This window comes from Triticum urartu, chromosome 5A, assembly GCF_056163025.1.
Source record: "Triticum urartu cultivar PI428250 chromosome 5A, HENAU_Tu73, whole genome shotgun sequence".
Taxonomy (NCBI): domain Eukaryota; kingdom Viridiplantae; phylum Streptophyta; class Magnoliopsida; order Poales; family Poaceae; genus Triticum; species Triticum urartu.
Window position 1 is genome coordinate 26,859,492 of NC_141877.1, and position 17,625 is coordinate 26,877,116.

General features: G+C 45.2%; 1 protein-coding gene across 1 annotated transcript; it reads right to left on the reverse strand.

Moving 5' to 3' along the window:
• Positions 1-279: 279 nt before the first annotated feature.
• Positions 280-4,846, reverse strand: LOC147967711 (uncharacterized). The gene is made up of 6 exons (XM_087522515.1): positions 4,702-4,846; positions 3,058-3,142; positions 2,951-2,976; positions 2,789-2,848; positions 2,647-2,697; positions 280-2,281 (listed from the first exon to the last, which is right to left on the reverse strand). Exons 2-6 carry the CDS (start codon positions 3,134-3,136, stop codon positions 1,772-1,774), a joined length of 726 nt encoding a protein of 241 aa, XP_087378641.1. The 5' UTR covers positions 3,137-3,142; positions 4,702-4,846; the 3' UTR covers positions 280-1,771.
• Between the last annotated feature and the right edge of the window lie 12,779 nt (positions 4,847-17,625).

A 17,625-nucleotide genomic window follows, 5' to 3' on the forward strand; every position in this document is an offset into this window, starting at 1 on the left:
AAATAAATTGACGCTCCAAGCAAAACACATATCATGTGGCGAATAAAAATATAGCTCCAAGTAAAGTTACCGATGAACGAAGACGAAGGAGGGGATGCCTTCCGGGGCATCCCCAAGCTTAGGCTCTTGGTTGTCCTTGAATATTACCTTGGGGTGCCTTGGGCATCCCCAAGAATACATAGACAAACAGAGTGTCACTAGTATGCCTCTACTTGACTAGCTCGTTGATCAAAGATGGTTATGTTTCCTAACCATATACATGAGTTGTCATTTGATTAATGGGATCACATGATTAGGAGAATGATGTGATTGACTTGACCCATTCCGTTAGCTTAGCACTTGATCGTTTAGTTTGTTGCTATTGCTTTCTTCATGACTTATACATGTTCCTATGACTATGAGATTATGCAACTCCCGTTTACCGGAGGAACAGTTTGTGTGCTACCAAACGTCACAACGTAACTGGGTGATTATAAAGGTGCTCTACAGGTGTCTCCGAAGGTACTTGTTGGGTTGGCGTATTTCGAGATTAGGATTTGTCACTCCGATTGTCAGAGAGGTATCTCTGGGCCCTCTCGGTAATGCACATCACCTAAGCCTTGCAAGCATTGCAACTAATGAGTTAGTTGCGAGATGATGTATTACGGAATGAGTAAAGAGACTTGCCGGTAACGAGATTGAACTAGGTATTGAGATGCCAACGATCGAATCTCGGGCAAATAACATACCGATGACAAAGGGAACAACGTATGTTGTTATGCGGTCAGACCGATAAAGATCTTCGTAGAATATGTAGGAGCCAATATGAGCATCCAGGTTGCGCTATTGGTTATTGACTGGAGACGTGTCTCAGTCATGTCTACATAGTTCTCGAACCCGTAGGGTCCGCACGCTTAACGCTACGATGACAGTTATATTATGAGTTTATATGTTTTGATGTACCGAACGAGTTCGGAGTCCCGGATGAGATCAGGGACATGACGAGGAGTCTCGAAATGGTCGAGACATAAAGATCGATATATTGGACAACTATATTCGGACTTCGGAAAGGTTCCGAGTGATTCGGGTATTTTTCGGAGTACCGGAGAGTTACGGGAATTCGCCGGGGAGTATATGGGCCTTATTGGACGATACGGGAATAGAGGAGATAGGCCAAAAGGAAGGAGGCCTGCGCCCCCCCCCTTTGGTCTGAATTGGACAAGGGGTGCAGCCCCCTTTTCCTTCTCCCTCTCCTCCTCTTTCCTTCACTCCTACTCCAACAAGGAAAGGAGGAGTCCTACTCCCGGTGGAAGTAGGACTCCCCCCTTGGCGCACCCTCCTCCTAGGCCGGCTGCCTCCCCCTTGCTCCTTTATATGCAGGGGCAGGGGGGCACCTCTAGACACACAAGTTGATCAAGTTGATCGTCTCTTAGCCGTGTGCGGTGCCCCCCTCCACCGTAGTCCACCTCGACAATACTGTAGCGTGCTTAGGCGAAGCCCTGCATCGGTAGAACATCAACATCGTCACCACGCCGTCGTGCTGACGAAACTCTCCCTCAACACTTGGCTGGATCGGAGTTCGAGGGACGTCATCGGGCTTAACGTGTGCTGAACTCGGAGGTGCCGTGCGTTCGGTACTTGATCGGTCGGATCGTGAAGACGTACGACTACATCAACCGCGTTGTGCTAACACTTCCGCTTTCGGTCTACGAGGGTACATGGACAACACTCTCCCCTCTCGTTGCTATGCATCACCATGATCTTGCGTGTGCGTAGGAAATTTTTGAAATTACTACGTTCCCCAACACTTCGGGCTAGGACTGAGGCTAGAGTTGGGACAAAGGAATGAGGACAACGCAACAATCATGAAGCAAATGAAAATGTCTTCATCAGACAATTCGACTTCGGTGGATTTAAGCTTGTTGGCGAAGAAAGAGACATGAGGAATACTAGAAATATTGAAGTGAGACAGGATAAAATCACGGCCAGACTCAGGATCAGACACAAGTGGCTCACCATCTACTAGGAGGTCAAGGATATCGTGGATGTCATACTTGGTCATTGGGATAAATTTCCTTTCGAACTGGAATTCAGATGAAGGGACATCAAACCTACTAGCAAGCCACTTCACTAGCCTAAGGGGAACCTCAGTCCTAACAAAGTTTAAGAGACAACCCATGCCATATGTCTGGATGACATTCTGATACCTAGGACACATTCCAGCAACAACACCAGAGAAGAACTTCCCAGAATATCTAGTGAAAGTGGCACAAGTGGGGAAATCAGTAGATCGTTTCTGCCTCTACAAAACAACAAAAAAAGAGACACAAAATGAAAAACATAGGATAGAACCGAAACCAATAAAACTAAGAAAATACACAAGGAAGAAAACATTAATACATTCAGATTACTACAATACTTTAATAAAAGTACACAACTAACACATAACAACACAACTACGGTTGAAAACTCTGAAAACCAAACTTCTGTGGTTACCTTTGTATTACAGAAGAACAACAAAACTACGGAGGACAGAAAACATTACATGCTACCAAGGTAAATTACATATAAAATATACTACATGAAGCTATCATCTGGAAAAGCAAAAACTAACATTATATGAGAGCACGAAAATACAGGACATTTAAACAGATATGGGGAACTAACCACATTCCTCCTAGAAGCACATGATAGTTTCCTCTTTAAGCATTTTACTTTCTGAAATGACAAAAAACACAAATGTCACCAAAAAGAAAAAAGCCAAATTAACAGAAGAAAGAAAGAACTAAAAAGAAAAGAAAGAACATACTTGATTGAGATAGAACTTCAAAAGAGCCTTGTCGAACTCTCCTTCATCTCGAGATAGATCCTGCAAACAAAGAAGAAATAAAACAGACCAAAAATAATTAAATCAAAGCTAAAAGATAAAGAAATTAAACAACAAAGAAAAGAAACATAAATAAGTAACTACCGGAGACACAGGATGAGAACCATCTTCTGCAAAATCATTAGGCACAAAATCATTAGGCAGAAATTAAACAACAAAGAAAAGAAACATAAATAAGAAATAAAACAGACCATCATCCACTGAATCTGCACTCTCTAAAGATGATATTAATGGAACATCCTGATGAGACACTTTCCGTAGCCTACCCATTTAAACCTGTAAACGGAACATAAAATTACACTGAAACTACAATCAAATTACAATGTAAAATCCACTTAAATTACACTGGAATTAAAATGGGTACACTGATAAATTACACTGAAACTACAATCAAATTACACTGTAAAATCCACTAAAATTACACTGGAATTAAATGAGTACACTGCACTGTAAAGTTAGGATAAATTACACTGAAACTACAAACAAAGTACACTGTAAAATCCAGTAAAATTACACTGGAATTAAATGGGTACACTGCACTGTAAAGTTAGCATAAATTACACTGAAACTACAAACAAATTACACTAAAAAATCCACTAAAATTACACTGCAAATAAATGGGTACAATGCACTGTAAAGTTAGGATACACTGAAACTACAATCAAATTACACTGTAAAATCCACCAAAATTACACTGGAATTAAATTAATAAATTACACTTAAAAGTACGAAATGCTGGGATGAACTACACTGTGAGAAAATCCACTCAAATTACACAGAAAATCTGGGACAAGTTATGCTACAAGACTAAGACAAATTACATTACAATGCAAAAATGAGATAAAATCACAGTGGAATTAAAACGGCTAAATTACACTTAAATTATGTAAATTTGAGATGAATTACACAGTAAAACTGACATAAAGTTACAATGAAAATCTGGGAAAATTACACATAAAACTACACTGCAATTACAATCAAAAATCACCCTAGAAATTCAGAGTTAATTACACTATATAAACTGGGAGAAATTACCCCTGTAAGACTACAAAACTGATATTACACTGGAAGTCTGTGACGACACTGAAAAGGTCTGATCAAACAATTGACAACACTGAAAAGGGCTGAGCCAAAAGTACACTGAAATTAAACTTAAAATTCATTCCTTCTAGAAGAAAAACAAACATGGTACAAAGGAGAACTACACCTCCAACAACAAATCAGGAGCCTAATTCATGGGAATACAAAAAAAGAGCTTGACACGAGCACCTAGCATCTACCAGTACATGAGCAGGGGCAAGAGCAGGAAAACACGCAGAAGCATCAGGGAGCATCCCAACATGAGCAGGAACGAGCTAGGCATCTACCAGTACATCTACAACATCCCGCATGCTACAACTACAGACATCCACCAAGCTACATCTACAGAACCCCCCTCAGCTACAGGAACATGAGTAGCTACAAGTACATGAGCACCTACAGATCACCCTCTCACCTACAGGAACATGAGCACCTACGGGGACATCTACAGAAACATTTACAAAATCCCTCGCGCCTACAGGAACACGAGCACCTACAGGAACATCTACAGATCGCCCTCTCATCTACATGAACAGCTGCATCTCCACAGACAAAAGGGGGACAAATCCGCTGCATCTACAAACTACAACAGTACAAACAGCAGCACGCGGGATGACCACAACAACCAGAAGCCTATCAATCCAGCGGCTGCACCACATGCGCGAGAGGGCGACATGAACTGACCTAGATCTAGGACGAACAAGAGCAGAACAACACAAGCGCGCGACGGGGAGAGAGAGAGAGGAACAACCAACCGCGACACCGGGGAGCGAAGAGGAAGGGGAGAGAAATCAAGCTCGAGTGGGGGAAGGTCTCAAAATCGCCATGGACGGGGCGAATCGCCTCCTGCTCCGCTGCTCGAGCTCCCCCTCAGCCTTATCCAAACAGAGAGGATGAAATGAAAAGGGAGGAAAGGCACGCTACCCCAAATTCAAACGAGACAAAAATCAGAGCCGGCCGGGCGCGGCGGTAACGGGCACAGAGAAAACCGCACAACACAAAAAAACCGGACCCGGCAACAAGACCAGCGCGAATCTCTGCGCAAGAACGGACGGACAACAACTTGAATGTTGGCGAATTGCAAAACAGTCAGCTGTAAAATAGCAAAACCGTATATATATAGTAATGCTAAACATGGTGCGTTTATTCTACACCCCAGTAACGATACATACAAAATATAGTAACGCAATATATAAAATATAGTATTTTTTTTCTGAAAATGTAGTAAATTACAAACTTGGATAGTGAATTTTTTTTGAATTACTACATTTTGTACATTATTTTACTAGATTATGTATATAGCGTTACTAGGGGTGTAGAATAAGCTATTCTACACTCACGAAATACAAATAGTTACATTCATGTTGATTCACTACATAAAATTTCGCATAAAAAAACAAAAATATAGATCATAAGATCAGAAAAATTGCATTTTATGTATATTTTACACTATATTTTAACGTTTGTAATTTTACGTAACATAAAATATTTTTTATGGTGATTACATATTTTGTTATGTTCTCTTATTACGTATGAAATAAGACAAAATTTACGAAACGTAAAATTATGGTGCATTGATGTTAAAATAGATGGGGTGAAGAATAACTATTCCTCACCCAGCGTGACGAATAGTCAATCCCTATATAGTAAAAAACACTAAAAAAAGAGGAGAATTTGGCCATCGTGATTAGGATCACTCTTTTTTTTAACTTTCGTGGACTTTAACCGGACATGTTCATTTGCCATTTGAGTGTTTTTCATGGTCGATAAAATCTTTCTAGCTCATTGCGAAACATCGACTATTTGACACAGAATGCGTCGAATAGGATATTCCCGTTTCAAGGGTTTCCGAGGAACCATACCTTCCACCGACTTCTTTTATGTGCGGCTAGAGCGTGATGCTGAAGGAAATATGCCCTAGAGGAATTAATAAAGTTATTATTTATTTCCTTATATCATGATAAATGTTTATTATTCATGCTAGAATTGTATTAACCGGAAACATGATACACGTGTGAATACATAGACAAACATAATGTCACCAGTATGCCTCTACACGTGTGAATACATAGACAAACATAATGTCACCAGTATGCCTCTACTTGACTAGCTCGTTGATCAAAGATGGTTAAATTTCCTAACCATAGACATGAGTTGTCATTTGATTATAACGGGATCACATCATTAGGAGAATGATGTGATTGACTTGACCCATTCCGTTAGCGTAGCACTTGATCGTTTAGTTTGTTGCTATTGCTTTCTTCATGACTTATACATGTTCCTATGACTATGAGATTATGCAACTCTCGTTTACGGAGGAACACTTTGTGTGCTACCAAATGTCACAACGTAACTGGGTGATTATAAAGGTGCTCTTCAAGTGTCTCTGAAGGTACTTGTTGAGTTGGCGTATTTCGAGATTAGGATTTGTCACTCTGATTGTTGGAGAGATATCTCTGGGCCCACTCGGTAATGCACATCACTATAAGCCTTGCAAGCATTGTAACTAATGAGTTAGTTGCGGGATGATGTATTGCAGAACGAGTAAATAGACTTGCCGGTAACGAGATTGAACTAGGTATTGAGATACCGACGATCAAATCTCGGGCAAGTAACATACCGATGACAAAGGAAACAAAGTATATTGTTATGCGGTTCGACCGATAAAAAGATCTTCGTAGAATATGTAGCAGCCAATATGGGCATCCAGGTTCCGCTATTAGTTATTGACCAGAGAAGTGTCTCGATCATGTCTACATAGTTCTCGAACCCGTAGGGTCCACACGCTTAACGTTCGTTGACGATATAGTATTTATGAGGTATGTATGTTGGTAACCGAATGTTGTTCGGAGTTCCGGATAAGATCATGGACATGACGAGGAACTCCGGAATGGTCCGGAGATAAAGTTTGATATATGGGATAATAGTGTTTGGTCTCCGGAAGGGTTCCAGAATTCACCGGAAGGGGTTCCAGATGTTTCCCGAAATGTTTGGTTACGAGAACACTTTATTTGGGCCAAAGGGGAAAGCCCATAAGGTTTTTGGAAAGTGCAAAAGGAAGTTTTGCGGAGTCCAGGGGCCAGACGCCAGGGTCCCCGGCGTCTGGGTCCAGACGCCGGGAACCCTGGCATCTAGCCCTGGAGTCCGAGAAGGACTCTTGCCTTTCGGGTGAAACCGACTTTGTGGAGGCTTTTACTCCAAGTTTCGACCCCAAGGCTCAACATATAAATAGAGGGGTAGGGCTAGCACCCAAAAGACATCAAGAAACACCAAGCCGTGTGCCGGCTACCCCGTCCCCTCTAGATTATCCTACGTCATAGTTTTCGTAGTGCTTAGGCGAAGCCCTGCGGAGATTTTTCTACACCAACACCGTCACCACGCCGTCATGCTGCCGGAACTCATCTACTACTTCGCCCCTCTTGCTGCATCGAGAAGGCGAGGACGTCATCGAGCTAAACGTGTGCTGAACGCGGAGGTGCCGTACGTTCGGTACTTGATCGGGACGGATCGTGAAGGTGTAGGACTACATCAACCGCGTTGATAGACGCTTTCGCTTACTGTCTACGAGGGTACGTAGACAACACTCTCCCCTCCCGTTGATATGCATCACCATGATTATGCGTGTGCGTAGGAATTTTTTTGAAATTATTACGTTCCCTAACAGTGGCATCCGAACCAGGTTTTATGCGTAGATGTTATATGCACGAGTAGAACACAAGTGAGTTGTGGACGATACAAGTCATACTGCTTACCAGCATGTCATACTTTGGTTCGGCGGTATTGTTGGATGAAACGGCCCGGACCGACATTACGTGTACGCTTACGCGAGACTGGTTCTACCGACGTGCTTTGCACATAGGTGGCTGGCCGGTGTCAGTTTCTCCAACTTTAGTTGAACCGAGTGTGGCTACGCCCGGTCCTTGAGAAGGTTAAAACAACACTAACTTGATGAACTATCGTTGTGGTTTTGATGTGTAGGTAAGAACGGTTCTTGATCAGCCCGCAACAGCCACGTAAAACTGGCAACAACAAAGTAGAGGACGTCTAACTTGTTTTTGCAGGGCATGTTGTGATGTGATATCGTCAAGATATGATGCTATATTTATTGTATGAGATGATCATGTTTTGTAACGGAGTTGTCGGCAACTGGCAAGAGCCATATGGTTGTCGCTTTCTTGTATGCAATGCAATCGCCCTGTAATTGCTTTACTTTATCACTAAAGCGGTAGCGATAGTCGTAGAAGCAATAGTGGGCGAGACGACAACGATGCTACAATGGAGATTAAGGTGTCGCGCCGGTGACGATGATGATCATGATGGTGCTTCGGAGATGGAGATCACAAGCACAAGCTGATGATGGCCATATCATATCACTTATATTAATTGCATGTGATGTTTATTCTTTATGCATCTTATTTTTCTTTGATTGACGGTAGCATTATAAGATGATCTCTCAAAATATTTCAAGATAAAAGTGTTCTCCCTGAGTATGCACCATTGCCAAAGTTCGTCGTGCCGAGACACCACGTGATGATCGGGTGTGATAAGCTCTACATCCATCTACAACGGGTGCAAGCCAGTTGATGCGGAGCATCCTACGGACATCACCATGTCAAGAGTCCGTTTGGAAAGTGACACATGCGACCTCTACTTCACATACACAAAGGTGAATCATATCCTTTACACGTGCTCACTTGACCCCTTCGAGGATGGTATACTACTTGACACTTCTCCCGTGTGCATGCATAGGTATTGTCGGAACGCTGTGGACGACGTGGAGGAGTGCAAGCGCCAAGGAACACCTACACCATCCGTGAGGGAAGCGTAGAAACGAAGACGCAAGAAGAAGAGCTGTCGAAGAAGCTCCAGCCACCGGACGACCGGCCGGGTTTGGACGTCCGGCGCCTGAAGATCCACCGGATGACCGGTCCAGACCGGACGACCGGTGTCCCTGCACCCGAGCCAATCGAGCGGACGTCCGACGCCATCGGACGACCGGTCCAGACCGAAAATCCGCTACACCAGCATCCAAGCCAGAACGAGCGGACGACCGGCCGCCCACGAGCCACCGGACGACCGGTCCCCAGCGGACGTCCGGTACCTGGCTGTGTCCACTTGCGGGCTGAGGCCCATGTACCCCTTCACTTACCCCTTCGTGGCCCTAGACTATATATACTCCTCCACCTCCACCATTTGAAGGTTAGCGTTGTGATAGCTCATTTGAGAGATAGAGCTACGCTCATCCATATCGGATCTCCTCCTTGCGAGAGACCGCGGCCTCTTCGGAGAAGATCCCCTTGGATTCAAGCCCCCTTTCTAAGGGAAGATCCCCCCGTGGATTCAAGACCTCCTCACGGAGAAGAACCGGTTACCTCTTGTATCGTCCGTTGTTGACTTTGGATCTTGTATCTCCCTTTGTGTTCATGGATCTAGCGCATGTGTGATCATTCTTGTTGGTTTGAGTGTTCTCTTGTGCTCCCCTCGTGATTTTCCCCTCGTTTCCCTCCTCGTGTTCTTCGTGTTCATCGCAGGATTCGCTCCTTTCGTGAAAGATCGGGCTATAGGGTTCCTACCCTACATCATCTTGGTATCTAGATCCACATTGATCACGATTTCAAAGCCTCCCCCACTGTTTTCTAGCCTCCTTTTGCTTGATTTCGTCCTAAATTCGAAAATCTCCACCAAAAATAGCCCCAAATTTTTTTGTGATTTGTTTGTTTGATGATGTTTTGTTGATTTTGATCCATGGATTTGCTTGGTTTCAAGTGGATCTAGCATCTCCCCAAGTTTCCCCATCTTTTATTCACGAAATCTCATCAATTTTGAACCCAAAATCCCCAAATTCCGCCCAAAATCGCGTCCCGAATCTCGGATCTGGAGTTGACCCCGATACACCGGACGACCGTCACCTTACCGAACGTCCGGAGCCGCAGGAACCACCGGACGTCCGACCTTACTGGACGACCGGAACCCCCTAATCCGAGCAGAATCAGCGGATTTCCGACTCGACAGGACGTCCAGCGACCGGACGACCGTTTTTTCCGGACGTCCGCTACCTGTAGATATCACCTTTGGCTGATTGTTGTTTCGGCCATAACTAATTCATCCGAACTCTGATTTTCACGTTCTTTAGCTCGTTGAAAAGCTCTTGACATCCTCCTTACCACAAAAATACCACCAAAATCATTTGACTCCATCAAAGTTTTGGAACTTTGGCATCTTTGCCTAGGGCTTACACCACATCATCCGCTACACCACCACCGACTTCCGCAACCTAACCCATATTGATCCCCAGCGCATATGTGGTTGCTTGAGGAGTGATTTGAGTCTCCTAAGGTGTCTAGGCTACTTAGGGACAGTTGCTTCTTCATCAACCACCACCACCACTTCCGCATAGGCTTGACCACTATACACTTCCGCCACCCCAACTTAACCCAATTTTGGTTGTGTTGTGAGTTGTGTCTCCTAAGGTGTTTCGGCTACTTAGGGACCGTGCTTTCAACTCCGACACCGTGTATAGTCCACCACCATAACCTCCACTTCCGCATTTCCTAGTGCAACACCACCACTTCCCGCTACCACCATTTGACTTTTGCCCTTGAGATTTTGAGTTGTGGTTTTTCCGTTTCCTAAGGTGTTTCGGCTTCTTAGGGACGAGTCTCCATCATCTTGGTATCTCCATCAAGATCACCGCCACTCATCATCACCTCGGACGGTAACCTCCATATCATCTTGGTATCGTGGTACCCCTGCATTGTATATTCCCTTGCCATTGCATTGATAACCCCTAGCCCATTTTGCGTTACTTGACTATCGAGACTAGCCATTTGAGTATTGCCGGCAACGTTACTTGTGCACATTAGTGATATACACCATACATTGCATACATACCATATCATATTGGTATCATGTTATCCTTGGTGCCACAAGATTGTTCCCGTATATACCCAATTGCTATCTTGGTTTGTGCATTTCGCATTGTGGCATTACAAAAAAAGTATAAAGCTTTTAAGCAAAGAAAAAGAGTGAACAAAGAGCTTGTAAGCAAGTGCCATAGCATCATCCCACATTACACATAAGATTGTCATATCCGATCATCTTGGATCAAACACCGGGAACAATACATACATAGCATACTTGGGATAGAAAGTTATCCATTTTGCATCTTATAGGTTGTGCACAAGTGTCGTATCCGCCTATAGAGAAATCGTGCTAGCGTCTCTCTTGAGTTGTGCAACACGAGCGTTTTCCGTGGATTCCACATTTTGTGCTCATCCTTGGTTGCACGACCCCATTTATCTATCAGTGTGTGTGTTTCCGTGAGCCACACATATTGCTATTGGTCTACTTGTTACACTTGCGAATTTGTGAATCTCTTTCAACATTATTGACTCTTGCTAACATTTTGCATTAAATTTTTGTGCCACTATCCTCACCGAGCTCCACCATAAGCCTTACTTGTGTAGGTGTGAGAAACCGACAATAATTGGTACCAATTGTGCTATTTCCTTATCCACATTGGAGTGATCATTGATCCACTTTCAACTTCGGTCAAGGTACATTTGGTATTCGTTCTTCTCTTTCTCCACTCATATTGGCTCGAATCTTGTGATGGATAGGCAAGGCATTTCATCTCCAGTCTTCCACAACAACGACGGCGTGTACAACTACATCAACAACAAGCTTTCCGCACAAAAGGAGGAGCAAGATGCAAGGATGGATGAGATTCGGACCTTGTTGATCAACCGTTCTTCCCCTTCATCATCCTCAAGGCGGCGACGTTCAAGTCACAAGTCTTCGGAGCACAAAAATGATGCAAGCGTAAGTCGTCCTCGTCCACATCTCCATGGCGACCACCATCACGTTTGTGATCCACCTCGTCATGAAGGGAAAGTAACCTCCAAGCAACATGTGCACGACGACGACGAACATCATCTACATCGAGCTCAAGCACGACAACGACAACATCATCATGAATATGCTCAAGATGTGCCTACCTACAAGTCGCAACAAGCCCTACTTCATGCCAAGTCCAAACTTCATGACCAAAAGAGAAGACCGCGAGACAAGCACCACCAAGATGGAGCTACGGCTACACCAACCACTTTGGAATCTTCACCAAGCGACTTCAAGGCATCTTCGCCTTCGGATATATGGCATCTTCGCCAACAAGCACCTCAAGACTATGCTCAAGAGAAGCTCCCCAAGCTCAAGTCCGCGAATTCCACGAGCTACTACGACCTCGACATCGACCACACGATTCCTTTCTATGGGACTCAAGAACCCGAGGAGTATCTCGAGTGGGAGCGTTTGATGGACGACTACCTCAAGCTACATCAAGTCCCTCCCGAAGATCAAGTGAAGTGCGCCACAAGGAACTTCCATGACTACGCGTCCAGATGGTGGCTTCACACACCTTCGGAGAGCTACGACATGAGTTGGCCTAATACGAAGAGAGCTTTGCGGCGAGAGTTTGTGCCTCCAACCTACACGGAACAACTTCAATGGCAATTGGAGAACACCATCCAAGGATCCAAGTCCATCGACGAGTACTTCAAGGAGATGAAGATTGCCTTGCGACGAGCCGGCATGGACGACCCCATTTCGATGAAGTTCCACTTCATGATGGGGTGCACAACGACATCTCTAAGACAATCTTCCTTGAGAATTACAAGTACCTCGACGACAACTACATTGGTGCTCTCAAGGCGGAACAAGAACTCATGAAGGCCAAGGCTTCTCGACCCCAAGCACACTTGTCGAAGACCAAGCTCCAAGAAGGTGAGCATGAGGATGGTATCACCAAGATGTCCAAGCCCGACGAGCTCCAAGACGATGCTCCCAAGTTCGACTTCACCGCCATCCCTCTTTGTGGCATTGACGATGCCGAGTCTACTTCGACTCTTTTTCAAGATGGTGCGGCGACGACTACAACTACGGACACCATCAAGGACCAAACTTTGGAGGCGAGCGACATGGTGACGAGCAAGGATGATGCTTTCATCTTAGGAGGCGAGAGTGATGATGTCCCATCTTCGGCCTTCATCCACGGTGACGACAACGAGACGGTTGAGCATGGGATTTTCTCTTCGACCACGGCGACATGTGATGATTTGAGTGACTTTAGCCACCATATTGAGAGTGAGAGTGACTTCACCACTAGCCCCATATGTGATGTGTTGCCAGAATTCCCATGTGAGGAGAGCCACAACCCCACCACTTGAGTGAGATGAGTGACTCCACCATATGTGACATTGAGTGCACCTACCATGAGGGAGTGAGTGAACCACCACATAGAGAGAGTGAGATAGTTGATAGGTCATGTGAGGCCACTTTCAACACTAACGACTTGACCTCTACCTCTATTGTGTCTTCTCATTTGGTGCTAGGTCCCTTATATGATGACGCGTCGATTCTCGACGACTTCGTCCTACCTTTGGACAAGACGATGGCCATGGTGGAATATGATGCACCCCCCACATGGTTCCATCACAATGATGATCTTGACCACCATTCGGTCTTACCCACCTCACCCACACCACGTGAGTGGAATGACAAAGGTAACATAGGTGAAGGTGATGCTCTTGTCCCACTAGTGGACTATCATGACATTGATTGCTTGCATGATGTTGATCAACCTATTTCCATGCTTCATGCTAGTGTGACTTCCCCATGCGATGATTTACCCATTTATGATGAGTATGATGATTGCCATGTGGAGTCTCTTAGTTGTGATGCCATGTTACATAGGATTTCTTGTGCTAATTCTCTCGGTCACATTATGTTTGCCAATCCGCTTGACTTGTCATATGCTATGCATGAGATCAATCATATGTCATATTTGCAATCTCTTCATAGTGACTATGCATATGCCATTAATATAAACCCAATTTGCACATATGGCATAGATGACAAGCCCATGGTTATTGGCATTTGTTTTTCTTGTGATGATATTGATATGCTCCCTTTGCATCCTTTATCTCATATGCCATGCCATGACCACCTAGCTTCGGATATGCATTGTTTTGGGTATTACCCATTTTCTCCATATGATGTTTCCAATATTGCACATGAGGAGACCCCCATAGTTTCCTCATACATCTTAGGAAATTTTGATCACTCCCATCAATTGCATGATCCTTATACTTGTATGCTCAATTTGCATCCCCATCGTGTTATACACAATAACTATTATTTCATGATGGATGACATGTTCTTATACCATGCATCAAATTTCTTTGAGCGATGCTTATATTGTACTAACTCTCACGTGCACATACACATCATGATGGATGATGTGTACATTTACCACACACACAATTTCTTTCATTTGTGTCTCTTTTGTGTAGGTACCCATGAATTCTTGTCAACCTCGCAATCCCATGAGTTGACAAAACGAGCTCTAGAGAGAAACAATGACTTGAGATCCCATGGATTGTCTTTCCCACTGCTCTCTTCGCGCAAAGACTTCGCGCATTTCTTCTACATGACCCTCACTTGGCTATGGGTTATGGTACACTACATATTCTATGCCCATCTTGCCATGATCACTTTGCATGATATGCTCATTACTATGCTTTTGCCATGCATTCGTGACCCATGCTTTGCATTACACATGATGATTTATTCTCATACTTGTATGTGTATTTGCAAGATTGGTGGAGACATTGCTTGCTATTGCCATGTTTGCTTTGTGCCCCATGCCAATGATGATACTATGATCTTGCTTTGTGTTCGTGCTTGCGATATGTCATGTACATTGCCTATGACTATTATTTGCTCACATGACATGATTGCCATGCTTTCCTCTAGTATGTTGCATCTTTGCACTACTAGCTTGCACGACTTGATTCCTATGATTGCTTGCCTTGTTGCATCACCAATGATTCATACTTACTCACTTCATGCGGTTGATGACAACCATTTACATTCTTGTCCCCATGATATCTTTGTGTGTGCTCAATGTATGCGCTTATATGCCATGTCACAATCCTTTGTCACACCATATGCTTTGCATGATGACGACACTTGTTTGGTGAATCGCCTATTGAATGCTTGGTTTTGCACTAACGCTAACCAAATTCATTTTTCCAAGTGTTTGTTTCCTTGCTCATTTTGAAGGAATCCCAAGATGGTGTGACATTGGAGAGTGCCCACTTCAATCTTGAAGATGACGACTACTTGGTAAACGTCCACTCCTACACGGCGAAGCCATCTCTTTCCGATGGTGATTTGGTTTTCGATCCGAGGTCGGATCTTTCCCAAGGGAGGGGAGATGATGCGGAGCATCCTACGGACATCACCATGTCAAGAGTCCATTTGCCAAGTGACACGTGCGACCTCTACTTCACATACACAAAGGTGAATCATATCCTTTACACGTGCTCACTTGACCCCTTCGAGGATGGTATACTACTTGACACTTCTCCCGTGTGCATGCATATGTATTGTCGGAATGCTGCAGACGACATGGAGGAGTGCAAGCGCCAAGGAACACCTACACCATCAGCGAGGGAAGCGTGGAAACGAAGACGCAAGAAGAAGAGCTGTCGAAGAAGCTCCAGCCACCGGACGACCGGTCGGGTCCGGACGTCCGGCGCCTGAAGATCCACCGGACGACCGGTCCAGACCGGACGACCGGTGTCCCTGCACCCGAGCCAAACGAGCAGACGTCCGATGCCACCGCATGACCAGCGACCGGATGACCGGTCCAGACCGGAAATCTGCCACACTAGCATCCGAGCCAGAACGAGCGGACGACCGGCCCTGTGACGCCCCCAATTCGATTGTACACTAATCATACATGCAAACGTGTACGATCAAGATCAGGGACTCAGAGGAAGATATAACAACACAACTCTACAAATAAAATAAGTCATACAAGCATCATAGTACAAGCCAGGGCCTCGAAGGCTCGAATACAAGAGCTCGATCATAGACGAGTCAGCGGAAGCAACAATAACTGAGTACAGACATAAGTTAAACAAGTTTGCCTTCAGAAGGCTAGCACAAACTGGGATACAGATCGAAAGAGGCGCAGGCCTCCTGCCTGGGATCCTCCTAACTACTCCTGGTCGTTGTCAGCGGGCTGCACGTAGTAGTAGGCACCTCCCGAGTAGTAGAAGTCGTCGTCGATGGTGGCGTCTGGCTCCTGGGCTCCAACATCTGGTTGCGACAACCAGGTAGAAGGGAAAGGGGAAAAGAGGGAGAAAGCAACCGTGAGTACTCATCCAAAGTACTCACAAGCAAGGAGCTACACTACATATGCATGGGTATATGTGTAAAGGGCCATATCGGTGGACTGAACTGCAGAATGCCACAATAAGAGGGGGATAGCTAATCCTGTCGAAGACTACGCTTCTGGCAGCCTCCGTCTTGCAGCATGTAGAAGAGAGTAGACTGAAGTCCTCCAAGAAGCATCGCATAGCATAATCCCAACCAATGATCCTCCCCTCGTCGCCCTGTGAGAGAGCGGTCACCGGTTGTATCTGGCAGTTGGAAGGGTGTGTTTTATTAAGTATCCGGTTCTAGTTGTCATAAGGTCAAGGTACAACTCCGGGTCGTCCTTTTACCGAGGGACACGGCTATTCGAATAGATTAACTTCCCTGCAGGGGTGCACCACATAACCCAACACGCTCGATCCCATTTGGCCAGACACACTTTCCTGGGTCATGCCCGGCCTCGGAAGATTAACACGTCGCAGCCCTACCTAGGCACAAAAGAGAGGTCAGCACGCCGGTCTAAATCCTATGGTGCAGGGGTCTAGGCCCATCGCCCATTGCACACCTGCATGTTGCGTACGCGGCCGGAGAGCAGACCTAGCAACCTCCATTACAAAGGAAGTTGCGTTACACGGTCCAACCCGGCACGCGCCGCTCAGTCGCTGACGTCACGAAGGCTTCGGCTGATACTACAACGTCGAGTGCCCATAACTGTCCCTGCGTAGATGGTTAGTGCGTATAGGCCAGTAGCCAAACTCAGATCAAATACCAAGATCTCGTTAAGCCTGTTATTCTGAAATAACCACGGACGCCGACCAGGGCCAGGCCCACCTCTCTCCTAGGTGGTCTCAACCTGCCCTGTCGCTCCGCCACAAAGTAACCGTCGGGGGCCTTCGGGAACTCAGGCCCACCTCTACCGGGATGGAGCCACCTGCCCCTTCAGCCCCCAACATCGCAATCACTCGTGGGTACTCCTACGAGCCGACCCGACTTTAATCACCACAAGTATCATACATTATGTATAAGTATATACCCGTGACCACCTCCCAAGTGATCACAACCCGATAGTATAGCATGGCAGATAGACAAAAATGTATGGCCACTGATGATAAACTAGCATCCTATACTAAGCATTAGGATTGCAGGTAAAGGTAACAACAGTAGTAGCAAGGACAGGCTATGCATCAGGATAGGATTAACAGAAAGCAGTAACACGCTACACTAATCTAATGCAAGCAGTATAGAGAGTAGAGTAGGCTATATCTGGTGATCAAGGGGGGGGGGGCTTGCCTGGTTGCTCTGGCAAGAGAGAGGGGTCGTCAACACCATAGTCATACTGGGTAGCAGCGGCGTCGGTCTTGGTGTCTAGCGAGAGAAGAGGGGGAAGAAACAATAAATATAATGCAAACAAATGCATGACGATGCATGACATGACAAAGCGTGATGCTAGGTGTACC

Bases quoted from the DNA above. Each gene is read 5' to 3' on its own strand.
- LOC147967711 (XM_087522515.1), bottom strand. From the start codon at position 3,136: ATGGGTAGGCTACGGAAAGTGTCTCATCAGGATGTTCCATTAATATCA. The intron at 2,698-2,788 runs GTATGTTCTTTC...TTGTCATTTCAG, and splicing joins TGAAGTTCTATCTCAATCAA to AAAGTAAAATGCTTAAAGAG. The intron at 2,282-2,646 runs GTTAGTTCCCCA...GTTGTTTTGTAG, and splicing joins GTGCTTCTAGGAGGAATGTG to AGGCAGAAACGATCTACTGA.